Consider the following 24,960-nt stretch of genomic DNA (forward strand, 5'->3'; position numbering starts at 1 on the left):
ATTCTAGATAGGGTTATTAAAGAAATTTCCACAATTTTTAAAAGTTTTTATAAATTAAATGTTATAAAAGTTTTATTTTTTCTTAATTCTGTTTCAATTAAATTCTACCAATGCTGGAAAAATATAATTCATTTAAAAATAAATATTTTTTGAACATAATTGATTACTTTTATTTGCATCTTGATTGATCTGCTCACATTTTATCGACTATTTTTAACATTTTATGCAAAAAAAAAGTTTTAAAAATTAACTCTAAAGCGAATTTTCAACGTAGAAATTAATTAAATTTGCAATTATAAATGATTATAAATATTTGATATTGAAATTAATTTTAATCACAGTTTTAGATACGGATATTTAATAAATTTCGACAATTCCTAAGAGAAATATTCAAATGTAATTTTTATTCATTAAAATTTACTCATCGAAAAATTTTTTGCAGGATATTTTTCTTATTTTTGTAATTATAGCAATACTTCCACAGTTTATTTCTTTTTCCACTGTAAAATATAATTTTTGTTACAGTGAAAATGGTAGTTGTTTAGATTAATACTTCAATACTTCGGTTCTGATTTAATGAAGCAGAAAATCACTGAATAAGTTCATGTGGAAATTTTGAGAAAGAAATTGCACTGGGTTTAGAGAAAATAAAAATGTAAAAATCAGATATGTCGTGAGAAAAAAAGAAAACATTTATTGAGAAACATTCATTTCTGGTGCTGGAGCAAATACTTCAATTGTTGTTTTAAATTTTGGAGAAGACTTTGTTTGCTTTTCAGAAGGTCTCTAAACATAGACTGTTGTTGTTGGAGGTACTGCTGAAATGAATGCTGCTTCTGCTGTAGTTGTTGGAGAAGTTGTTGTTGTTGTTGCATAAGTTGTTTGAATTGGATTCTGGCTTGCAAAGTTGTTCAAGGAAATTAGAAATTTGCTGAAGTTCTAGAAGTATTTATACAACAAGTTGTTTTTGATGCTCCATAAGCTGTACTAGAAGTTGTTGTTGTTGGAGGAGCTGCTGAACAAGTGGTTGTTGCTGTTGGTATTGTTGAAGAAGTTGTTGTTGCAGCTTTAGAAGTTGTTGGAGAAGAGCTTGCTGTTTTTGGAATTGTTGCTGGATAGAAGGATGTTGTTGTAGTAGCTGAAGCAGTTGCACTTGATGTTGAAGCTGCTGAAGCAGTTGTTGTCCCTGTTGTTGAAGTTTTGCAGATACATTATGGTGTTGCTGGAGCAGCTGAAGATGTTGTTCGTGTTTCTGAATTTGATTACTAAGATTATGTTGATCTTGATGTCGAGATTGCTCGTGATTTTGTTGCACTTGTTTTTGAAGGTCAAGCGCTTGTTGTTTTAGACTTTAGCTTATATTGGTGCTCAAAGGGAATACATTTTTATATTTTTTCAAATGTTAACCATTTACAGAAGTAATATGACTCATTTGTTTAGTTTTTTTAAATTTTCTTAAAAAAAAAAGAAAAAAAAAAACTTAATTTTACGTAAGGTATTGCTAACATTTTTAAATAACAAAAAGTAAATACAATCGCTTTCTATTAGAACTTTAGATACTACCTGTAGTGCAGTACAAATACTATTTTTAAGGCTTCTAATTTCTTCCTTCACATTTAACTCTATAAAATATCCTTTCTTCCTACATTAATTGGTAAACTTTTTTCTTGAATCACTTATTACTGAAACGATAATAAAATAATTTGATTAATTCCTCGATCTGATCTTTATTGATGTATTCTGCCAACCCTCTTTATCAGTTCTTTCCGCTCATCGCATCATTTTTTCTTTTCCTGGTTCATCTGTTCATTTCATATATACACAATATGTCACATGGCCATGTAATAAATTTCAATTATTTCTGTTTTTTGGTTTTTTTGATTTGATTTTTCGCTTAAATTTACTAATTCTATTCCATTTAAATTATTTCTGTTTTTGGGTTAAATTTATTAATTCTATTCCATTTCAATTGTTTCTGTTTTTGGGTTAAATTTATTAATTCTATTCCATTTCAATTGTTTCTGTTTTTGGGTTAAATTTATTAATTCTATTCCATTTTTCTCCATTTAAATTATTCCCGTGCGACAAATTTCCAGTTTTGGAAAATTTTCATTTCACCATTTGTGAGTGAAAAAACAATGACAAATGTTTTGCTAAACATTTACTTGAAATATATTTTTATTTCAATTATTACCAATACTTTTTTTAATTGTTTAAATAATCAGATATTATTTATTTTGTGCTCAATTAGTAAATATTAAAGATAATATTTTCCCATCATGGCATCAATTACTTATATACACATTTTGAAATGAAATGAAACGAATTATTTCGTATAATTTTCTTCTTTGTGGTAATTAAAATATTTTATTTAATATTTCAGTACAGTAATTAGTATCTTTGTAAAAATAATAACGCTTAAAGTATAAACTATGCAATATTCTCCTATGTACAACTCTATCTTTATGAATTATCAATCATATATCTTTGATTTAATGAAATTTTTCTTGAAATCAAATCAAATTTTTGAAATCATCGACTGATTGTAATTTTTTATGAGATTAAGTGTATGGCACTTTTTTTTGAAGCATATATATAAATTTATGTTTATAGTTGAAATGCATAGCTATTTTTTGAAATATTCGTGGAAAGTCTGAACTAAAATGACTAATTTAAAAAAGGTGTCGCCAATTTCTTTCTGATAGCAACAAAGATAGAAGATTGTTTCGCCTCTTTCATTCTTTTTCTTTGTATCTCAGACCTTTATTTATGAAATGGTTAATACAACTCAATTTCAATGACAATTTTAGTGACGATGTCAGTAATAGGAAGAGAAGTGTAGAGACTACATCGGTTATTCCAACTAACCGATCCGACCCTTAGGATCTTAGAAAAAGAATATGATGGATCCGACTGTACACTACACGATCACAAGTAATAGTATCTTTAGAAGGTACATCAGCGCTCTCTATTAACGCAATATGAAATGATAAAGCATTCTATGACTTAAAACAGTGATAATATCTGGCTGTAAGTAGGGGGAATTACTGTTTATTTGTTTCACTCGTAGTAAGCAAGCAAAGGTAAATTAAGCTGTACCGTTGGATATTTATTATGAGCCTATAAAACAATAAATCAAAGTTAATACGAAATATTTTAGTTGTTGAAAGCAATTTCTGATATTAGAATTTTATTCAAAGCGAGGAATAACTTCGCCATTGGAAAGAATGAGAAATATTGCAATGAAATGATAAAAATAAAAGATAAAAATTTTGTTGAAGCATTGGTACTTTCTCTCATATTAATTAAATTTGAATTAATAATTGAACATTCGAAAATTTTACAATTCACTGGGAGCACTACTAACAACCAAATATTGTCAACTGTTGAAAATTTTTGACAGCTCAAAATATCATTTGCGAATTTCTTTTTCCCACATTTGCTCGATAATTTCGATGTGTCGTGGGCCTACCAATGACTGACTCGTCTGTTCTCCTACTTTATTAGATGGACCGCATCCAAAATGAAGTAATCGTTTAATTGTCTTATTATGCATCTCTTCCACTCTGATGATCAACAGAATCGATATGGCATTGATAAATAATATAATTACAGAACTTAGGATTTCCTGTAATCAAATGACAAATATTTTAATCATAACTAAAAACTATAACGAAAGAAGTTAAATCGAATTTAATAACAATATAATTCATTATACAAAACTTTTTTTGGGTCCTTTGTTTGTTTTGTTTTGATAGAACAATAGCTATTGTTAAACAGAACTAGCCACTATTTACAAAGTAAGACAGTGAACCTCAGCACTGATGTTGAATACTTTACAGAATTATATACGTTTTTTTTTAAATTTAATTGTAATATCCAGCAATTATTTACTTTGAAAATTGCAAAATTCAAGATGTTAGACGGAGGAAAATATATCAGAAATAGCGTTCCAAACCGATTGAGGAAAGAACTTATGATAAACATTATTGTTGCTATAAACATTGTCTTCGACGTTTTCATATTTTCCCAGATTTGATATCGTGATGATAACGTATCAACTGATGCTCGCATTTGAAGACTAAATTAAAAGATAGTATGTGAAAAGAAGATATAACCACTAAGTTACAAATTCATAATTATAAACAAACTTGGAAAAAATCAAATTTGTTACATTATGCAATCTTTCTGCATTCTTTCTTTATTGCTGATTAGGTAACAGTTAAGATTTCAATTCGTAAAAATAATTCTAACATCATTTTTTTCTTGCTGATGAAACGTGTTAAAAGAAGCAACAGTAATATGCCGATTAATACTGGTATTTCCAACACAAATTTCAGATATGGAATAGGGCTGCTGGTGATCGATGAGCAGTAACTTTTATATGTGTTCTGGCTTTTGTAGAGTATCAACACTATACGTCTGATGCTTAATGCTATTTCGAACCACTAAAAAAGAAAGGATTAATTTTTAAAATTCAATTCAATGTCTATTTTGCGATTTCACTTAGTGCTCCATTCCACTGACACATTTTATAATTTTTTTTTGAAATGCAATTCATTTCTTTATATTATCTTATTTAACAAATTAATAGTTTTTCACAGAATTTATGTGTAATTTAACAACTCAGATGGTCACTTTAAAAAGTTAAAAACTTTGCAGATTTCAATATGAATATTTGAAAAAAAAAATACCGTAAGCGGTATAAAAGCAAGGGCAACTGGATATTTCCATTTTTCATAATATTGGTAGCAGCACATAGCAAGAAAACGCTCAATCGTAATCGCAAGAAATGCATATCGAAGGCACCTTAGAGGCGATGATCCAAAACTGCTCAGAATGAAGCATTTAACAGAATCCATCAAAAAGAGACATGGATCCTAAAAATTGTGTGGCTGATATGAGTTTTATCTGATTGATTTCTTGTTTGGAAATTTGTTTACGGAGCTAATTTGTCACAGAATTTTAAAGCAATTGAAGATAGAAGGCATAAATGCAAAATTTGATTCGTTTTAATTTCGAGATAAATGCAACCTTGTAAGCCAACATACGATAGATAAAAGATGAAGATCGAAAAATGGTTACAAACGATCGGAAAAGCAATAAAGCCAGCAAATTTATCAGTAAAATTCTCATATTTATATGAAATATCTGAAAGAACAAGTGAATCAAAATGATCAGTTTGAAATGTTCACGCTGCTGTTTTTTTTCTATTGCATGAAATCTTATTATTGCAGGTAATTCAATGTTAGCTCAAAATTATTGCTGGTTTAATCTTATAAATAATAATTGAAAGCTATAAAATTTTAATCTAATCAAACTGTAACTAATTAAATGTGGGATGAATCACAAATTAATAATGTGCAGAATAATTCACACATCATTCTGCCAAATTAAGATTACAGTTTAAATTTTTAGTGCCACAATTAAAAAAATGAGCCAATTGCAATCTAATTAGTTACAATGTAAAAATAAACTTTGTGTAAAAGTTTGACCTTTTTTGTGATCATATTGACAGAAATATATAGCATAAGAATAATTCCTGTAGTAGTGAAAAGGACGAAAAAAAACTGAATCGATTGGAAAAGAAAATTCGTTTGTAAATGGTATGCTTCAGCACAATATTCTCCATATGTTCTATTCATTTTCTGCAAAACCAAAACGTATCTTTATGAAGTGAGCAAAATTTGAAACACTGAAAGAAACAGAATCGTACAGGTAAATAAAGGTAAGCATTTGCAGCGCGTTGGAATGATTTTCAGATTCTGAAGTTGCATAGAATACAGTATTACAGAGGGTAAAAGCATAAAAACAAGCAAATAACGTTTTTGTTGAATTTATTGTGTTATTTAAGCAAAATCGTATATTGTCAAAAATTCATAAATTCGAAAGACTACCAGCAAACTATTTGACTATAAAAGGAACTTTTTGAAAAAATGATCAATTTCTCTTTAATTTTGTATATTAAAATTCCAAGTCAAATAGATTATCAGGGAAACTGAGTTGTTTAAAACGACATTTCTTACTTCAGTGTCACGTTATTAAGTGAGTATTGTTTATGGGATTGAAAAAAAAAAAATTAATTACCTCAACTATCAAATTAGAAGTTCAGCGATAGGGATTAAAAATTTAATTACCTAAATTATCAAATTAGAAGCTAATTTTTAATAAGCATGAAAGAGAAACTACATGGATGTTTTTGATATGGTTGCCACAGAAACATATGCTTTCAACGATATTAAAGGCATGGTAAGTGATAAGAGCGTTAAAATCTTATCATCAGTATCAAAATAGAATTATTTTATTGCGTCTAAGAATTAAGATGTAACTTCGACTTGCTTTTTCGCATATGAAAGTTTATAAGTGTGTCTACTGAAACTTCATTTCAAGCATCTATTTTACCAATCCAAATGGTTTCAAATTCTCAAAACGATCAGTCAGCCACAAGTCAAAGAAATAATTATTATTCTTTAAAATTCAGTGCTCAATTTTTGGGTTATTGAAAATTATAAGATTCTCGCATGAAAATTGATTGTTAAGTTATTAATCGCAACAAACAACTAAGTTGTCATATGGCTTCATAATAATCATAGTACAGTATAACAATAATGTGTCGATTATTATTATTACTATTATTATGTCTTACACTTAATCATCACAGTTTCCTGCTAAAACGACTATTTTTCCAAATCACAAATTGATTCTGCGAGAAAAAGAAGCGAAAGGAAAAAAAGCGATAGCTGTCGAACAATAGACTGAATGAAATTATAGGCTTATGAAGCTGTTATGGGTAAGCCATCAGTCGATCTGTTGAAATTCTCATTTGTTTTATTTTAACAAATTTATATGTTAAAAAAACTGTTAAAATATCTCCCCATATATATTTCTTTTTAATTTCAATTTACGCAAAGACGAAATTGCAAATTGATTGGAGTAAACACCTATAATTAGGGGACTCAGCATATTGTAAGGCAAGCAGCTAATTACTACAAAATATTGTGGGCAGCTAAGTTGATTTGCAAATGAGGTGTTTGAAGGATCAATTATAGCCTGTGACAATGACAAGAAATGCATAATTTGGTTAAGTCCTTGTTGCTGATTACATGGGCGGAGATAATGGGGAAATATCGGACGGAAATTTTATGACAATTCATCTCGATGACATAAATAACATTTTATTGATATAAAGTCACTAAGCACTTGTTAGATTACATTGAGTTATTTCCAAAAAAAGAAATTAACAAACCTATAAATCTTTTGAAAAAACAATCAACTTCACTGAACACAGTTTCTCTCAGTTTAATTTATTCTGAAATTGTAGTCACTAAGTAATAAATTGGTATATTTTTCGAGCTTGCGCAAAGGCTTTTTTAAGTCAATCGGAGAATGCTCGAAATGGTTCAGAAAGATTCAAAAAGATTGGACGACGGCAATGAAATCATCAGGTGTAGGTCTCTTTAGAATATCCTTTTTCGAATACCACTTCCACTGCCAGCATAACTAACAACTTCGCAAAGGCATGCAAACTCTTCTCCACCTCTGAAATTATAAGTCACTGCAAGTGATTACGGTATCAAGTGGCTACAACAGCAGTTGCTGTAAATGGATACAGTATCAAGTGGTTGCGAAGTGGTTACAGTGACAGGTGGTTGAAAGTGGTTATAGTAACAGGTGGTTCCAACTAAAAGTATTCACAAGTAGCAACGAGTGGCTGCAAATAATTGGAGATGAATAATATTAATAATATTTTTACTAATTTTACGTTTGTTGGAATTAGTCGTGCTTCAGAGTAAGCAGTTATAGTGTCGTTGTTTAATTTTGGTTTTTTCTTTTTTTTTTTTAAATTTGGTTATATAAAAATGTCACACTTGGGAAGAAGTAATAAAAAATGTGGGCCATAAGAAAAGACTGAACATTAGCGAAGAGACATGTTTTAAAATGAATTAAAAAAGGAAGGATTAAAAAGTGAAAAGAAGTAATGTTTAGAAAAAAAAACTTTCATGAATTAAGATTTAATCAACAAAAAGCATAAAATAAGTGAGCTTTATGAAAAATATAAAAAAGAGATTTTGCGAAATAACAAATATAATAAGCAAATGTAAAGTGGCATGAAAAAAGAATTTTTTCCGAGAAAAAAAGTCAGTGATAAAAAGGAAAAAGGTGAGTTGTAAACAAGAATTATATTAGTAATGTACAAAAAAAAGGTAAAAAGAAAGAACGAGAAGGAATGACACTGAAAGCTAAATAAGAAAATAAACCATAAAAACGAAAAGTAGATAATAAATGGGTTCCATAGACTATTTTGACACTAATATGCCATGGCACAAAAATATAAATACTAAGGAAAAGTTTTAGGTAAATAAGAATATGTTTAAATCATTGCCTTATAGCTTTAATTAAAACTTAGTTAAAACTTAAATATTATAGATAAAAATATCGATATAAAAGTTAGAAAATAGAAAAATGTCAAAGCATCAAAATCCCCGCCGAATATTTATTCAGTCAATAATACCCCTATAGTATTTGATAAGATTAAAGTATCCATAATATTCCAAGTGATCACCAATAATCACTCTTTTACTTTTGTCATTAAAATAATATTCGCTATATTCTCTTTCTGTATAGTATTTTTGTCGTTCACACAAAGTTATTTCGCATGTGAGATTTCTTTATTACCAATACCCACTTTAATCGCATAGCATTTTTAGTTTTTAGGTAAGAAATGAGTTACTCAATTTCTAACATTTTCTGTTTCTTAAAGTTTTATTCGATTAATCAGGTTTGTTGAGATGAATATTCGTTGAGACAGTTACGTGTGATCATCCTATATCGAATTGTGATAGTAATGTTTCGTTTCAATTTTCGGAACTTCTGGATTTATTATGCTAATTTTTTTCACAAAAGTAAAACTCTTTTATCTTTTGATCATCTTTAATCAGTTGCTATGCTATTCATTATTGCTTCCATTTTTTCTTTATTTAAGTTTTCAGGTGTTGGATGATAACTGGTATCGTTATTAAAATTATTGTTGAAATTCTGGATTCGTTGTTGTAACAAACATTTCATAAACAAAGATTTAATTACCTGAATTTGAGATAAGAAAAGAATCAAAGAGGAGAAACAGCCTTCTTCTATCTTTGTTGCTATCAGAAAGAAATTGGCGACACCTTTGATTGTAAATTCCTTCGCTATTTTTGTCGTTTGGTATCGATTTTGCGTGGAATTTGACTTTGTCGGTGCTTTCTTATAAATTTTTCTCAATTAACAGCGAAGATTCTACAGGTTAATATCCGAAAAATTGTGCATTATTATTCATTCGGAAAGAGCGACTGTAAGCGATGAATAATGGTTTGTTGAATTTCTCTGAAAGGTTGCACGAATTGGCGGTAAAAGGTAGTTGGAGTGGCGGTAATTTTTCATTGGTATAATACGGACATTTTTTTTTGAATTATTGCCTGCTTTTGTATTCTTAATTTTTGTTTCTTTCTTTGTACCGTATTACTGTTAGCTATTTTGTATTTTTTTGTTTTTCAACAGTCTTAGTTGTGATAGCATATCATATGATAATTTATATTACTAAATTTGTGTTCTTGATTTAGCTTTTTTTCTTGAATTACCCACTGCTCTTCTTTGTTTTACTTTCCGTTTGAAATGAACTTATATGTTTTGTTCTACAAAGATTTTGTTGCCAAAATTCTTTGAATTTAAAATTTCAATATCATATCCTACTGACATTTCAGCGCGAGCCGTATTGCTAATCAACAATTGTTTTCATAAGTGTTAGAACTCATTGACAGTTGAAAAATATATGAAAGGTATGTGCACTTTTTATGTATAACATTAGAGAATGAATAATTGAAGCATTGCTATAAATAAAATAAATTATTTTATGCAAAGTTAAAAATTATTATTTTTCCTTAAGTTCTATTTTAAATAAATTCCGTTTGTCTACTTTCTATTCCATTTATTATTGTTATTTTTTCTGCTTTTCATTCTTTTCATAATTATATATATATATGAATTGATTTTTGTACAAAACCTCACAATTTACTGAAATGATTTTCTTTTACATTTTCGATGTTACAAAAAATAATAATAATAATTCAAGCAGTGGCATTAATAATAGAAATTTTGATAATAGCAACTTGTGGATCTAATTTAATAAATATTTCCGGAATATACTATTAATGGAAAAGTTGCTCATATCAGAGCTTCAATTTTGTTCGTATCTTCATATGATTACTTTGGTCATATTTCTTAGCTTTGCTATAATTTCGTTCAGAATTAAATTTTTTCATTAAAAAAAATAAAAAATAAAAATTGGCAAATTAGCAATAAGCAACGACTGATAACATAATTTAGCAAAGAATAGTTAACAGAAACTTAGCGAATATTATGCATCGTTATTACTGATTAATTAATTTAAATCAGTTTCCATCAAATATTAACTCGAAAACTTATCATTTTTCAGTGCAAAAAATTACTTTCATTTGATGAAAATTAATTCAATTTCGTTGAAAGCAGTCGAATTGTTTGAAGAATTCACGCAAATTATATGTAATGATGAAATGTTTATTGTTGTATTTATAACAAAAATTTTTTATCAAGAAATTTTAATTGGAATCATTTTTCATTTAAACAAACTGAAGCAGATTAAATGGTTTATCTAGTGTTTTTATCACATTCAGATGAACTTATCATTAATTTCTTTCCACTTTATCATTAAAGCTTAAGCAATCGCCAACTAATACAAAAGTTATTTAGTTTGGCAAAGAATTCCTTAGAATTTCTCTTAAAAAATTGCCTGTATAAAGAGGGAAACTGTTTCATTCATATGTTACCTTTATATAATGTCATAAGCTGTTTGAAGAACTAAAATCATTTGTTAGATTGAAGAATTAAGTATGACGAGCATTAATTTAGAGGACCAATTACTTAGAGGATCTAAGTAATTAGTCCTCTAAAAAGTAATTCACCTCCTCTCTATCAACATATTAATCAGTGGAATGATTCAGCAAGTAGTAAGTATCGGTCATTGCAGCAAATGAACTGGAAAAAATGTTTCAAATGACAGTACATTAAGAAAGGAAAGAGTTTATTTTATCACTGATTAGAACTGATGGCTGAAGCTTCTCAAGGAAACAAATATTTTTTTTTTTCAAACTTTCAATTTGTGTAGAGCACATCGCCCATTTCATTTCCAAATCATTAGTGACTTACGCACAGTTTAATAAATCCCAACTGTCCGCAATAAATTTTAAATATTCAACTGCATGCAAGTATGCAAACACTTATGTAATGCTAATGTAATGTGTATGTGCAACACTACTTCAAAATTAGCAACCTTATTCCACCTTTAACAGTCGGTCGTTGAAGTGCCAAAATTGGTGTCTAATCGTTTTTGGTAATACCTTTAAAGAAAAGAAAGAGGCGGAAGCATTGAGTAAGGACAAAAACCGTTTTTCAATATCAGAAAAGTTTGTATTATAACAAAATAAGAAAACAACCATTCGTTTAATTTATTTTATTGTATCAAAATTCATCCATTGAAATAGAAAGAACAATAATAAGGTGAATCTTCTGAAAGCAATGCATGTTGTCCCCAAGTTTTGAATGAGAAATACAATTTCGAACACAAAGCTTTCAATTCAATTCAATTTCCATTTCAACTAGAAAATTCTGTAGAAGCAGAATGAAACAAGTAACACACAAATGTCTTTAAATTTTACAGCACAATTCAAACTGTTCAGTGTGGCAACAATTCCAGGGCTTTCCTAGTGGGCAAAAATTAGAAAACTTAATGCTTCTTCAAAGGTTGCATAAGGAGAAGGTTCTTTTGCAAAACGAAACCCTTTTAGAAATATTATGCGTTTCTGGAGGGAGGATTTCACTGCCATAGAAAGTAAGAAAAGAATTTAACTGAGATTTCCCGAATCATAAATTGCTTGATGCTTGATGCTTGGTAATCCATGTAGCACACTTGTATTGTTGATTGTCAATTAATGCTTAAAATTCTATACTCGATTAAAAAACTTTAAAAATGAAAGCATATAATTTTGATTCACATTCCATTACTTTCTTTTAGTTCAAATTTGATTAATCGAGATGGTGAAAATGAAGAAAGAAATTATTTTCCTTCTTATCATTGCTTTTTCATCCTTCACAAAGGTATTAAATTTGTTTCAATTTGATAGCACTCGCTATCAGTCTATGTTACTTGAAATAGCTTTAGTCAATCAGTAAAATTTCTACTAACATCTGAGTAGTTGTAAGAATGATTCGAATGAAATATTTCTTTATGGGAAACAATCTGCTTCTACTGAGATAGACTCTAATTTCAGTCGTTCTATAGGAGATCGAATTGCCTTTTTGTGAGTTTCTGTAAATTAACATTTTCACTATTACAAATTTTGTAATTTCTGGTTTTTTTTTAGGCAACAACTCCAGGAATTACGGTAGTAACAACAGCCTTTTTCACATTAGCTCAGACAATAATAGCAGTTTCTTCTTCAACAACAATGACAGCATTGTCAACCGAAAATAAGAAAAAATCCCCTTCTCAACCACTCCTCACACAACAGCAACTTGTCCAACAAATAGAAAAAGAACAGTCTCTTCTCGAGGAACTTCTAAAAAAACAAAACTCGACACCTTACCAACTTCAACTTCAACTTCAACAGCTGCTCGAACAACTACAACAAAACCAGTCACACTTTAAGCACCGTCTTGAACAGCAAGAGAATGCTCGTAAGGAACTTGAACGGAATCATAGCTGCGAAAATAAACAAAAACTTCTTCATAACCAGCAGCTTACCCTTAAACTTCTTCAAAAACAAGAACCACTTCTGAATCAATTTCAGCACCAACAAGGAGTTATTTTTCAGCAACTTCTTCAGCGACAACAGACTCTCGAATCTCTACTACAAAAACTGCCTTATCAACAACAACTATTTCAAGAACAACAACCTATTCTTCAACAACTTTTGCAGCAGCAACTGAATTCTCTAAAGCAAGCAACGCAGCCATCGACTGTGCAGCAACAAACGCTTCAAAAACAAATTCAACAAAATCGCGAGCAATCTCAAAATCAGAAGCAACAGCAACATCTTCAACTCCTTCAGCAACGCCATACTGCATTAAAGCAATTTCAGCTACAGAAACAACTACTTCTTCAGCAACTTCAACATCTAGTGCAACTGCTTCAGTTACAACAACAACAAAAGCTTTCTTATCAGCAACTACAAAAACAACCATCTCTTCTCCAACAACTTCTACAGCTACAACAACTTCTTCTTGAACAATACAAACAGCAACAACCACTTATTCAGCAGTTCCTCCAACAACAACAGCAACTTGTGAAACTTATGGAGCAACAACAACAACTTGTTGTACAAATGCTTCTAGAACCTCCGCAAATTTCTAATCTCCTTCAACAACTTAGCCAGCTACAAGTCCAATTCCAACAACTTGTGCAACAAGAACAACAACTTCTTCAACAACTACAGCAGAAGCAGCATTCATTTCAGCAGTACCTCCAACAACAACAGTCTATGTTTAGAGACCTTCTGAAAAGCAAACAAAGTCTTCTCCAAAGTTTAAAACAACAATTGAAGTATTTATTCCAGCACCAGAAATAAACGTTTCTCAAACAACTAAGCATCAACAATAAATGATTTCTTTTTCTTGTGAGAATCTGATTTCTACATTTTCATTTTCTCTAAATCAACATGTCAACACACCGCAATTCACAATTTCTTTTTCGAAATATTCATATGAACTTAATCAATGATTTCCTGTTTCACTAATTCCTAACATAGCATCAAACTGATCTAAAGAACCACTAATGTTTATTTGCTAATGGAAAGAAATAAGCAACGTGTGGAAATATGGAATTTTTTTGATGTAGAAAATATGGTGAAAGCAAAATTACTTTTGATTGTAATTTTTAGTGTGTTGTTTTACTTTAAATTTAAGTTTATGCTTTTGGAGCTGAGCAACAAACTTTGATGCCACAATTAACAATAACTGACAGTTTTATTCTATAACTGCAAAGATCATTTGTACAATTTAATTTGTTTATTTAATATCATTTTTGGTTCAGCAATTTCAGCACAATAATTTCATCTAATATCACAGTATCTCGAGCTGATATAATTGATGAGAAACTTTGACTATGAGTAAACCAACTAAAAATCAGTTTAATCCTAATAATATGAATATTGGAAATATACTAAGTAGTTTGGTTATAAAAGCAAAAAAGGAGTGTTTTTTGTTTATTACTCTTTAGTTAATCATTAAATAATGCAAGAGTTATTAAATAGTACAACAAATTAATAAATTAGTAAGGAATAGTTGGAAATAATTTCTTTTAAAGAATTTCTTTAAAATCATATGTACTGAGTACTTAGATGGCAAACAAAAACTAAGGGAAAAACAAAACCGATTTCAAACAGTTAGTTTAATTCTATAAGATAGAAGTGTACATGCTAATAACCAACAATTGTTCATTTTAATTTGTGCCATGAATAATACCAAACACTTTTAAACTTCAATGAATCCTAATGCATTGATGGAATACTCTAAGACTGTCATTACGACCAACAATCTATCATCTAAAGATCTGTTGGAACCACTATCTGCGGTCAGTCTTTAACAACAAAATCTTCCATTTGACTTGTCTTAGTACTTCCATTCTACCGAAATAATCTTTGACTTAGAACCACATTTCTCTATTATAAATTTGATACTGTGTAATAATCCTAACGTCGAACGATAAAGTTTTTTTTTCGAACATTCGTTTGTGTCAATCAACTAACTATACAAGGACTTTATCATTAACTTCGAAAAATCCAGACAAATTATTTGGTGTCACAAAGCGAAATATCTGTCAAAAGCCGCAACGCGCAAAAAAAAAAAGAGTTTGAGAAAACTTTTGGATGAAGTTAGTAACTGATACCCAAATAGTCAGCAGCATCTCCAAGAAAGTCCCTGACTTCTGTAAACCAAGAATTAGATTCGACTTCAAATTTGTCGCCAATTCCTGATAGCAGCAAAGACTGAGATGGTTATTTCTGCCTTTTTGTTTCTACTTCTTCTTTCATTCTCGGTATCTCAAAGTTGCAGGTAAACTTTATTTTGATAAGATGGTTAATACAACAACGAATTAAGCAATTAAAATTTCAATAAGACAATTTTAATGAAGATATCAGTAATGCAGAGGAATTCATTCTTTTTTTTTTTTCTTTAAGAAGAAAGAAACGAAACTGAAGTGGAAATGAAGAAATAAAATATATGAAAGAAGCAAGAAAACACCCAAATAATAATTACCATTCGTAATAGAATGGAAAATTGGAAATATGAAAAATTGAAGTGAAAAAAGCTAACCTAAAAAAATTGCTTAACGAATTTAATATTCAAGTTTTTATTCCTCAAACAGTTACCTGCAATATTCCAGTTTCACAAGCAATTACCTGTAATATTCCAGTTTCAGAGACAATTATCTGCCAATTCCAATTTTTCAATTTTGATTAGTTGGTATAATTAATAAATCATGTATCATTGCATGAAATGTGATCACATTATATTACATTGTATTACATTCATGCTAACTAATCAGTTCTTTATAATATTGAAAAGAAATAATCCTTCATTTCATTATGTCATTAATTAGTAGATCATCTTCAAATATTTCAGTTAATTAGGTGAAAAAAAAATTAAACTGTATCATAATCAATTCCATCTACGAATTTTATGAATTTTATTCAATCTATCATTTCAGTTTTCAAAAATTTGCCATCTTTCAGTTACTTTCATCATTTCCTTTCTATTATCGGAAATCTTCACGAATTTCTAAGTTTTTCCTGAAAATGTATTTACTAATTGAGCACAAAATAAATAATATCTGATTATTTAAGCAATTAAAAAAAGTATTGGTAATAATTGAAATAAAAATATATTTCAAGTAAATGTTTAGCAAAACATTTGTCATTGTTTTTTCACTCACAAATGGTGAAATGAAAATTTTCCAAAACTGGAAATTTGTCGCACGGGAATAATTTAAATGGAGAAAAATGGAATAGAATTAATAAATTTAACCCAAAAACAGAAACAATTGAAATGGAATAGAATTAATAAATTTAACCCAAAAACAGAAACAATTGAAATGGAATAGAATTAATAAATTTAACCCAAAAACAGAAACAATTGAAATGGAATAGAATTAATAAATTTAACCCAAAAACAGAAACAATTGAAATGGAATAGAATTAATAAATTTAACCCAAAAACAGAAATAATTTAAATGGAATAGAATTAGTAAATTTAAGCGAAAAATCAAATCAAAAAAACCAAAAAACAGAAATAATTGAAATTTATTACATGACCATGTGACATATTGCGTATATATGAAATGAACAGATGAACCAGGAAAAGAAAAAATGATGCGATGAGCGGAAAGAACTGATAAAGAGGGTTGGCAGAATACATCAATAAAGATCAGATCGAGGAATTAATCAAATTATTTTATTATCGTTTCAGTAATAAGTGATTCAAGAAAAAAGTTTACCAATTAATGTAGGAAGAAAGGATATTTTATAGAGTTAAATGTGAAGGAAGAAATTAGAAGCCTTAAAAATAGTATTTGTACTGCACTACAGGTAGTATCTAAAGTTCTAATAGAAAGCGATTGTATTTACTTTTTGTTATTTAAAAATGTTAGCAATACCTTACGTAAAATTAAGTTTTTTTTTTCTTTTTTTTTTAAAGAAAATTTAGAAAAATTAAGCAAATGAGTCATATTACTTCTGTAAATGGTTAACATTTGAAAAAATATAAAAATGTATTCCTTTTGAGCACCAATATAAGCTAAAGTTTTATTCAATTTAAAATTACATGAAATGAATTTAACAATGATTTATGTTATTTGCTCAAGTCTAAAATTAAATTAACTTAAATCTAAGCTTTAGTTCATACTTTAACTTTTAGTAAAAAAACATTTTTATTATATAAGGTGGTACAAATAAATAATTTAAATATATCAAAAAACTGTCCTACTTGAGCACATTTTAAATGAACAATAGGAATTGATAAATCCCTCGTAGCTAATGAATAATTCTAATACATTTATATTGCATACAGGTAATGTCTAAAAGAGTGAGGTTCAACAGATAAAGTCTTCTTGCGGTGAAAACATATTTAAGTGAACATTGGAGGTTGGCGCTATTGTCACTATTGAAGTAATAAAATAAAACATCAAACTGAAATAATAATTTAATGGAAATCAGATTTATCAATGAATTCGGAAAATCATTTATTTTGTATACTCAAAAGGTATCTCTCAAGGAGCATATCACAAAATTAAATAGGGATTTCAATCTTCCATAGATTAGCAGAATTTCACCTAAAAAATTGAACAGAAAAAAAGAAATTTATATGGAAATAGTAAATTTGAATAATTTTTTTCAGTTATGAAAAATAGAATAAAATTTTAATTCCCATTTTTCACATTGATATATTTTTTAGTTTTACACCAATTTGATATGATAATAGTGGAATGAATTTGATAAGAAAAACTCAAATAAAAAATGCTTGAATTTTATTCAAATTAAAAAGTGTTCATGAACAAGCTATAGCTGAAATTTTTGTAATAACAAAAAAGATTTGATGGTAAAAATGGTATTTGCAAATGACGTAGCGGTAATGTCACATTCTTTTTGTACTGCACACGTGTAATTTTACTGAAGCGAAAAAAAATAATTATTAAAATAAAATAAGGAAGGAATAGAGGGTGGATAAGATATTTGCGTATTTAGGAAGAAATATTTTATTGACTGATTTGATCTTCTCGTTCATATGTCATCGCGATCGGCTTTTCGGGACATTTCTCAATCTCTTTCTTATTTGAGTAAATCGATGAGTATCAAAGTTATAGGCCTTACTTATTTTACAAAATGTTAGCTGTTTGATAGGCTAACTTCAAATATTATCGATCGATTAGCAGTTGTATCAGTCTAAAACTTTATATTACTTTTACAGTTTAAGCTGTACGACTATACGAATCCTTAAATTTTGCTCTTTTCTTTTTTCCCATCTTCTGTACTTCAACTGAAATTTGGATATAATAATTAAAGAACATTCAATTGCATTACATAATTAAAATATGATAAAGTATTTTCATTATTTCATTATAAATCACAATAGACAATTCACTTTAGCTCATTGTCTCAATTCATTAGTGCAGTTTTCATCTATTTCAGTCCATTAAAATATTAATTTACTTCAATTTAATTCCAAAATTTCAAACATTATTTGATCACACTGCTGCATTCTCATCAAGACTGGTAGATTGTCTCGTCAAGACTGGTAGATTGTCTCGTCAAGAATGTGAGGACATTTCTTTAGTCAATCACATGTCATCGTGGCATGCATATGTGTGTCAATAATACGTCGTCGCGATGAATAATTAATTTCACAAATTGGGAAAATCTCCAAATGAAAGAAAAAGAGCCAAAATGAGTGGAAGGAGTAGTAAATTCCATCGCCCAATCCCAAATAATTTCATTTATACAAGCATACACACACATACGCCCGCGCACATACACAACCACGCACTCACATTCACAATATACATCACCATCACATACCTGCATACATCACACATACATAACCACCTACACACCCACACACTCACACACACACACACACACATTTGTCATTTTTTAATGGATTCAATTCATTTGTTATTTGTGTTTGTTCATTTTTTCTCTTCCATTTTCATTATTTATTATGAAATTGGCTAAAAATTGAACTCAAATAGCATTCCATACTGTGCTATGTTATTTTCAGCTTTTGTCTGATAATCTGTGCTTTATTTATTAGTGTAATTCAAAATTGTTTCTTCAAGTCAAAATGACGTATTTGTTTTTTTTTTTTTCTTACAAAAAAAAGCAAAGGAAAAAAAATAAAAAGAAGAGGATTTGAATTAATACTTTTAGATAAGTAAATTTATTTAATTCTTATTTAATTCGTAGAAAAAAAATTATAATTAAATTTAGTTCCTTAACCATTCAAGAAATGAAATTATTTAATTATAAATGCAAACGATATATGTTCTTCCTTTTTTTTTTAAACATATCAATTTTTCAGTTATATTTTCTGGTCATTATATTCTTCGACATTCTTTGACCATAATACTTTTTGATCATTACATTCCTTAATTATTTCATTCTCTAACCATTACATCCTGCATTTTTGTTTTCTTCATAAATAGATTCTTTGAATACTACAGTATGTGACAAAATTATCCAAAATTTTTTTGGTTTTTACTTTTATTTCTCTCAGTCCTTTCTATTTTTCCGCGTTTGCGAATAATTTTTCTGCGAATTTTCATTCTTTGACCATCACATTCTGTGACAATATCATTCTTTGACCATCACATTCTGTGACAATTTCATTCTTTGACCATCACATTCTGTCTGTGACAATTGCATTCTTTGACCATCACATTCTGTGACAATTGCATTCTTTGACCATCACATTCTGTGACAATATCATTCTTTGACCATCACATTCTGTGACAATTGCATTCTTTGACCATCACATTCTGTGACAATTGCATTCTTTGACCATCACATTCTGTGACAATTGCATTCTTTGACCATCACATTCTGTGACAGTTACATTCTTCAACAACCACATTGTTTAACCATTACACTGTCTAGCTGTCACATTAGTTATCCATTACATTGTTTGACTATTACACTCTTTATTGACCATTATACTCTCCAACTGTCACATTAGTTATCCATTACATTGTTTGACCATTACACTCTTTATTGACCATTATACTCTCCAACTGTCACATTAGTTATCCATTACACTCTCAACTGTCACATTAGTTATCCACAACATTGTTTGACCATTACACTCTTTACTGACCATTACACTCTCTAACCACTCCATTCCCTGACCATTGTATTTTTTTTCTTGCAGTCACTATTATTTTGTTTTTCCCAATCATTCCTGCTTTTTTTCCTCATTTATTGAATAATTTTCTCACGAATTCAATCTCTTTTATTTTTTATTTCTTGACGACAATGTTGACAGATTTTTATGTCTTTCTCCTTTTATTAAATGAAATTACTCATCAATAATTATTCCTCTCAAATGATATTTGCTTCTGTACAATGTTTGTTCGCTTCTTTTTATTCCTAATTATTTCAATAAGTAAAGAAATCCAAAAATTTACTTTTAGTCGAAGTAATTAAAAACCTAAATGAATAACAAAAATAATGATAACAATGATAATAATAACATCAATAATATGATAAAATGTGTTTGTTATATTCTGTTGACATTTCCTTTAGAAAATACTTACACAGTTTTTGTCATCTCAACAAATGTGATACTTTTTTAAAAAAAATATTATTTACTTGATATTAATCATTTTTATATGTATCCATTCTTTTATCATCGTACATTTCTTTTCCTTTTTATTTAATTCAATTCAAAAAATTTGTTTCTTTTTAGAATAATTTTGTGATTAATTTATGATAATCTTCACCTATGTATTAGCAAATAATCATATATAGTAATTAATCATTTATATTATTGCAATATTTGAAACAAACATTTTGCAATTATTATATTTAGATTTGGATATAAGATTTATTTTACTATCATGCAATTACATATATGTTTTTAAAATAAATTTGCCCGAATTTATTATGTATATAATCAATGAATGCAATTATTAAAATGAAAAAATTACCATAATTTTAGCAAATTACTTCAGCTTAAATACGAAAATTATGATTATGATAATGTCCCATTTTATTTAGTATTCTATCATCATATTATCATATCATTTTATTTTCGCTCCTACTGTATAATGAATAAATGATATGATTCTCACATGATAATGTAAATAATCATAAGGTTATGAGCTAATAAATTTAATTAAAAATAGTAATGTAAGGAGCAGGAAGCTAAGCATGGAAAAGTTGACATAATAGTAAATAAAATTGATTGAAATAATTTCGAAAAGATGAAAAAATTTCTTCTAAATAATTATTGGAGAATGGTAAGGGCAACGTTTTTGGAACTGACAAATTTGTTATCATGAAAATTTAATCTATAATTGTTTTTATTTCTATTTTTTTAGCATAATTACAAAAATCCATTTCTAACTTTTTTTTTTTAAACTGAAGCAGATTTGGCAAAAAAGGTTGGTTCAGTTTGCTAATTTGATTTTCTCTTTTTCGAAATTTTATAAATCAGTTTATGACAAATTTTAATTTAGATTGTATCTGAAGTTGATTTCATTTTTTTCTTTTTTTTTTTAAATAATCTTACGAATCATTTGATGTGAAGTTTCAATTTAGGAAGAAATATTTAGGACCAATGCCATAATTTCCCAGATTCTTATCAATAAATACTTCTCGTTGGCACCTGAACATCTGCTTGTTTATTTGTGTTGAACAATTTAGAAGTAGTAAAAAAGCATTGACTTAAAATATTTATTGTAATTTTATATCGATTTGGATATGCTTTGTCTTTTTTTAAAAAAATTTGAGGGATCAAATTTATTTAAAAAACTTTTTTTTATTAAAACTTGTTATTTTTACTTCAAAATTTCTTTTTACATTAACACAGAAATTAAATGGAAATTAACAATAATTAAACAAATTTTACAATAATTAATAATTTTGTAGTGTATTACTATTGAATAATAATAATAATAACAATAATTAATAACTTAGTTGAAATTTTGCTTGCATTTATATATTTTTTCCTTCATAATTATTTCATCAAAAGAAATAAGAAAATCAACTTTTCTTTTTGTTATTTTTGCAACTTTCAACATTCTTTATCACACTGTTTTATTTGTCTTTTTTTCTTCATATTAATAAATTTTAAAAATAATTGCAAGTGCTAAAATATTTTAAAATTTGAACTGAAATAAAAATAAAAAGAGGTAAGAAGTATGAAAAAATTTTGAGGAATGAAATTTGGAAGAAATTTTATGGAAGTGATTAATTGTAGGAAAGATTATTTGATAAGATATTACGTAAAATGTCATAGCATAAGCTTTTGAAAGCTATATGAAAGTTTGATAGTTTTGATAAATGATAGTTTCCATGTTTGTTTATTTTGATAACTATTTAATATTTTGCTTATTTTGATAAATTGTTGTTTTGCATTATTTGATTTATTTGAAATGTATCATATTCCAACTTTTAACCTAGTCATAAAAATCTTTTAAAATATTGAAATCTGTAAATAGTGGTGAGAAATGGAAAAAAATGAAATTGGAGATAAAAATTTTAAAAAGAATAATCTTTATTTTTATATCTTTATAAGCACTTTTTACTTCCCTATTTCTGAAATGACCGACATTTAATGTTAGGACTAATATCAAATAAAATTCAAATTAATTAAAAATACTTAAAGAACTGAAATCTAAAAATTAATGAAAATATTTAATGATAATAATATATTCGTGGTGAATATCAATGTTAGAAATATTTGAATCGATTGGAAAATGAATTTTTATCTTCGCAATTATTGCACTTTCATTGTACTTCGACATGATTTTCAATTTCTTTTTTTTTCCTTTTTTGCTCTTTTTTGTCAGTAAAATTCTTTCATAAACAAAAAAATAAAAAAAAAGAACGATAGACAATCAAAAAAATGCTAACAATTAATAACTATTCATATTTTAATTAGTTAAATAAAAAATATTCGGTGCAAAATTTTAGCAAATGAAATGAAAAAATCTGGTTTGGTAGGCAAATATATTTGTCAAATTTTGATTAGATAATTTTCAAATATGAGAAGAATTTTTTCCTTTCTTTCTTTCAACATGATTTAACTTTCTTGTTTTCAATAAAAAAAAAAAAAAAAGCTATAAATTTTCCGTTTTTCCTATTCCATTTTCTTTGTTCCAATTTTATCAATTAATATCTTATTGAATAATTGAGTAAATATTTGATTAGCATATTTTAATAATTAAATGAGTGAAATGTTACTAAGTGATAAATAAAATGTAAAAATTGATTGAATAAATTAGATTATATTCTTATTATCATTTTTGTTTAAATCACTAATTAATATATGCACTGATCAATATAACACACACTTTTATCAATATCAGTTCAATAATTTATTAATCCGCGCCTTATCACTTCACTTCTTTGCTCTGTGATAAATGAATAGTTCATTAGTTCATTGCTAATCTCTTAACAATTTGCAGTCTGCTTTATAGCAATTTGATTCACGTGCAATCACGTATGCTACGTGTACCCGTATCACTTAAACAATTTATCAGTTCCATCTTCCTGCCCGCCTCTTTTGTAAGAACATTCCACAATCAGTGATAAATGTTGAGCTCATTTGATAAGTGAATGAGTTCTCATCGATTTGCACTTTTCCCAAATATCATTCCCTCCCCGCCCAAATGTCATTTCCTCCCTGTCCAAATGTCATTTGCTCCCCGCCCAAATGTCGTATTCATGATCCTTTTGCTCCAAGCAGCTTTTGCTTCTCATAAAATGAATCCATTTTGCGCTCTTTTCCATTCCTTTTCTTTCGTCAAAAAGAAAGAAAAAAAATGTTATTTCTTAACAATTTTCTATTTTCAATTATTATTTATTCATTTATTGCATTATTACTTTGTTTGTTTATATTTTATAATTAAAGTTAATCAAAAACAAGAAGTAACCTTTCTTTTATCATTTTTAAATTTATCTTAAAATAACCAAACATTAATTATCATTTTGGAAATGGAAACAGTCTAAACTTTTTCACTCCATCACTATCATTATCATATCATCAGTGATTTTTCTCATATATCGTTTGATAATTCTTGCCAATAAATGTTGTGATGGGAATAAATTTAAAAAATGAATAATGTAAATCAAATGATTTTGAATAATTTATTAATAATTTGGAAATAATTCATGGGAAAAGAAATATATAAAGTGAGTACTGCATTACATGGTAACTAGAACTAACAACTTTTTGTAATTTAAATTTATTATAGAATAAAAAAATGCTCTAAAACATATTTATTATATGGCGTAAAAAAAAAAAAAAAAAAGAAATTTAGTGATAGCATAAAATTGAAAATATAGTAATTTTTAATTTGTTTAGGAGTAATTTAATAATTAATAAAATTTTGATACAAGGATTAAAATAGTGCAATAATAATTGAGAGGAATAAATATTAAAAATTAAAGGAAACAAGACAAATATTTTAATGATTAATTAAATTGATATCAAATTAACAATGCAAAATAAATATTTCGATGCATAATTAAATTAATACCAAATTAAGAATGAAAAATTCTCAGTTAAATTTATATCACTTATCATTAATGTGATAATTAATTATCATTTTTCCCACTGAACTAAACTATCTGATTGATTCTTTCGATCAATAAACGACGCTGTTAAAGTGTGTCAGTGCGTTGTATTTCTCAATGTGGTTGTTCAAATGTACAACTTATCCCACTTATATATATATATACTTGCAAGTTTGTGCTACTTTCGTATTCGTATTTATACGTACGTACGTGTATACGTGTGTGTGTGTGTGTGTGTGTGTGTGTGTGTGTGTGTGTGTGTGTGTTGTATGCTTGTAACGATATGCTTACAACCGTTGTTAAAAAAATAGCAGAAAACATTTTTTTTTTTCTAAGTAATTAAGTAAATTGTTGTCATCACAGATTGATTGAGTAAATATTATTATTTATTTAATAATAAGTAACGAATGTTTAATGTTTAATGAATTTAATTATCTATTAAAATGATTATTTCTAAAATAATGCACAGAAATTGAAACCAAGTGAATATCTGTCTAAATTTAACTTTTCGTACTTTTTTTTTTAAATGAGAAAATTGTAACTAAATGGTTATAATACATTAAAATTTCTTATTATGAAATTTTCCTTCTTAACATCG

The 24,960-nt window shown here is 27.7% G+C and overlaps 3 protein-coding genes across 3 annotated transcripts; 2 read left to right on the forward strand and 1 right to left on the reverse strand.

Annotated features, from left to right (window-relative positions):
* Nucleotides 1-823: 823 nt before the first annotated feature.
* On the forward strand, nucleotides 824-1,269 carry Bm17748 (Uncharacterized protein; the record flags this gene model as incomplete). The annotated part of the gene is made up of 2 exons (XM_001895771.2): nucleotides 824-868; nucleotides 1,120-1,269. The coding sequence occupies 2 exons, from the start codon at nucleotides 824-826 to the stop codon at nucleotides 1,267-1,269; spliced, it is 195 nt and encodes a 64-aa protein (XP_001895806.2).
* Nucleotides 1,270-3,412: 2,143 nt separating this feature from the next.
* On the reverse strand, nucleotides 3,413-5,136 carry Bm1487 (Uncharacterized protein; the record flags this gene model as incomplete). Its single annotated transcript, XM_001894632.2, has 5 exons — nucleotides 3,413-3,628; nucleotides 3,895-4,081; nucleotides 4,255-4,448; nucleotides 4,695-4,880; nucleotides 5,035-5,136. 5 exons carry the CDS (start codon nucleotides 5,134-5,136, stop codon nucleotides 3,413-3,415), a joined length of 885 nt encoding a protein of 294 aa, XP_001894667.2.
* Nucleotides 5,137-12,105: 6,969 nt separating this feature from the next.
* On the forward strand, nucleotides 12,106-13,637 carry Bm17749 (Uncharacterized protein; the record flags this gene model as incomplete). Its single annotated transcript, XM_001894631.1, has 2 exons — nucleotides 12,106-12,168; nucleotides 12,435-13,637. 2 exons carry the CDS (start codon nucleotides 12,106-12,108, stop codon nucleotides 13,635-13,637), a joined length of 1,266 nt encoding a protein of 421 aa, XP_001894666.1.
* Nucleotides 13,638-24,960: the final 11,323 nt, after the last annotated feature.

The sequence above is a fragment of the Brugia malayi genome, assembly GCF_000002995.4.
Source record: "Brugia malayi strain FR3 genome assembly, contig: Bm_v4_Chr4_scaffold_001, whole genome shotgun sequence".
Lineage (NCBI taxonomy): Eukaryota > Metazoa > Nematoda > Chromadorea > Rhabditida > Onchocercidae > Brugia > Brugia malayi.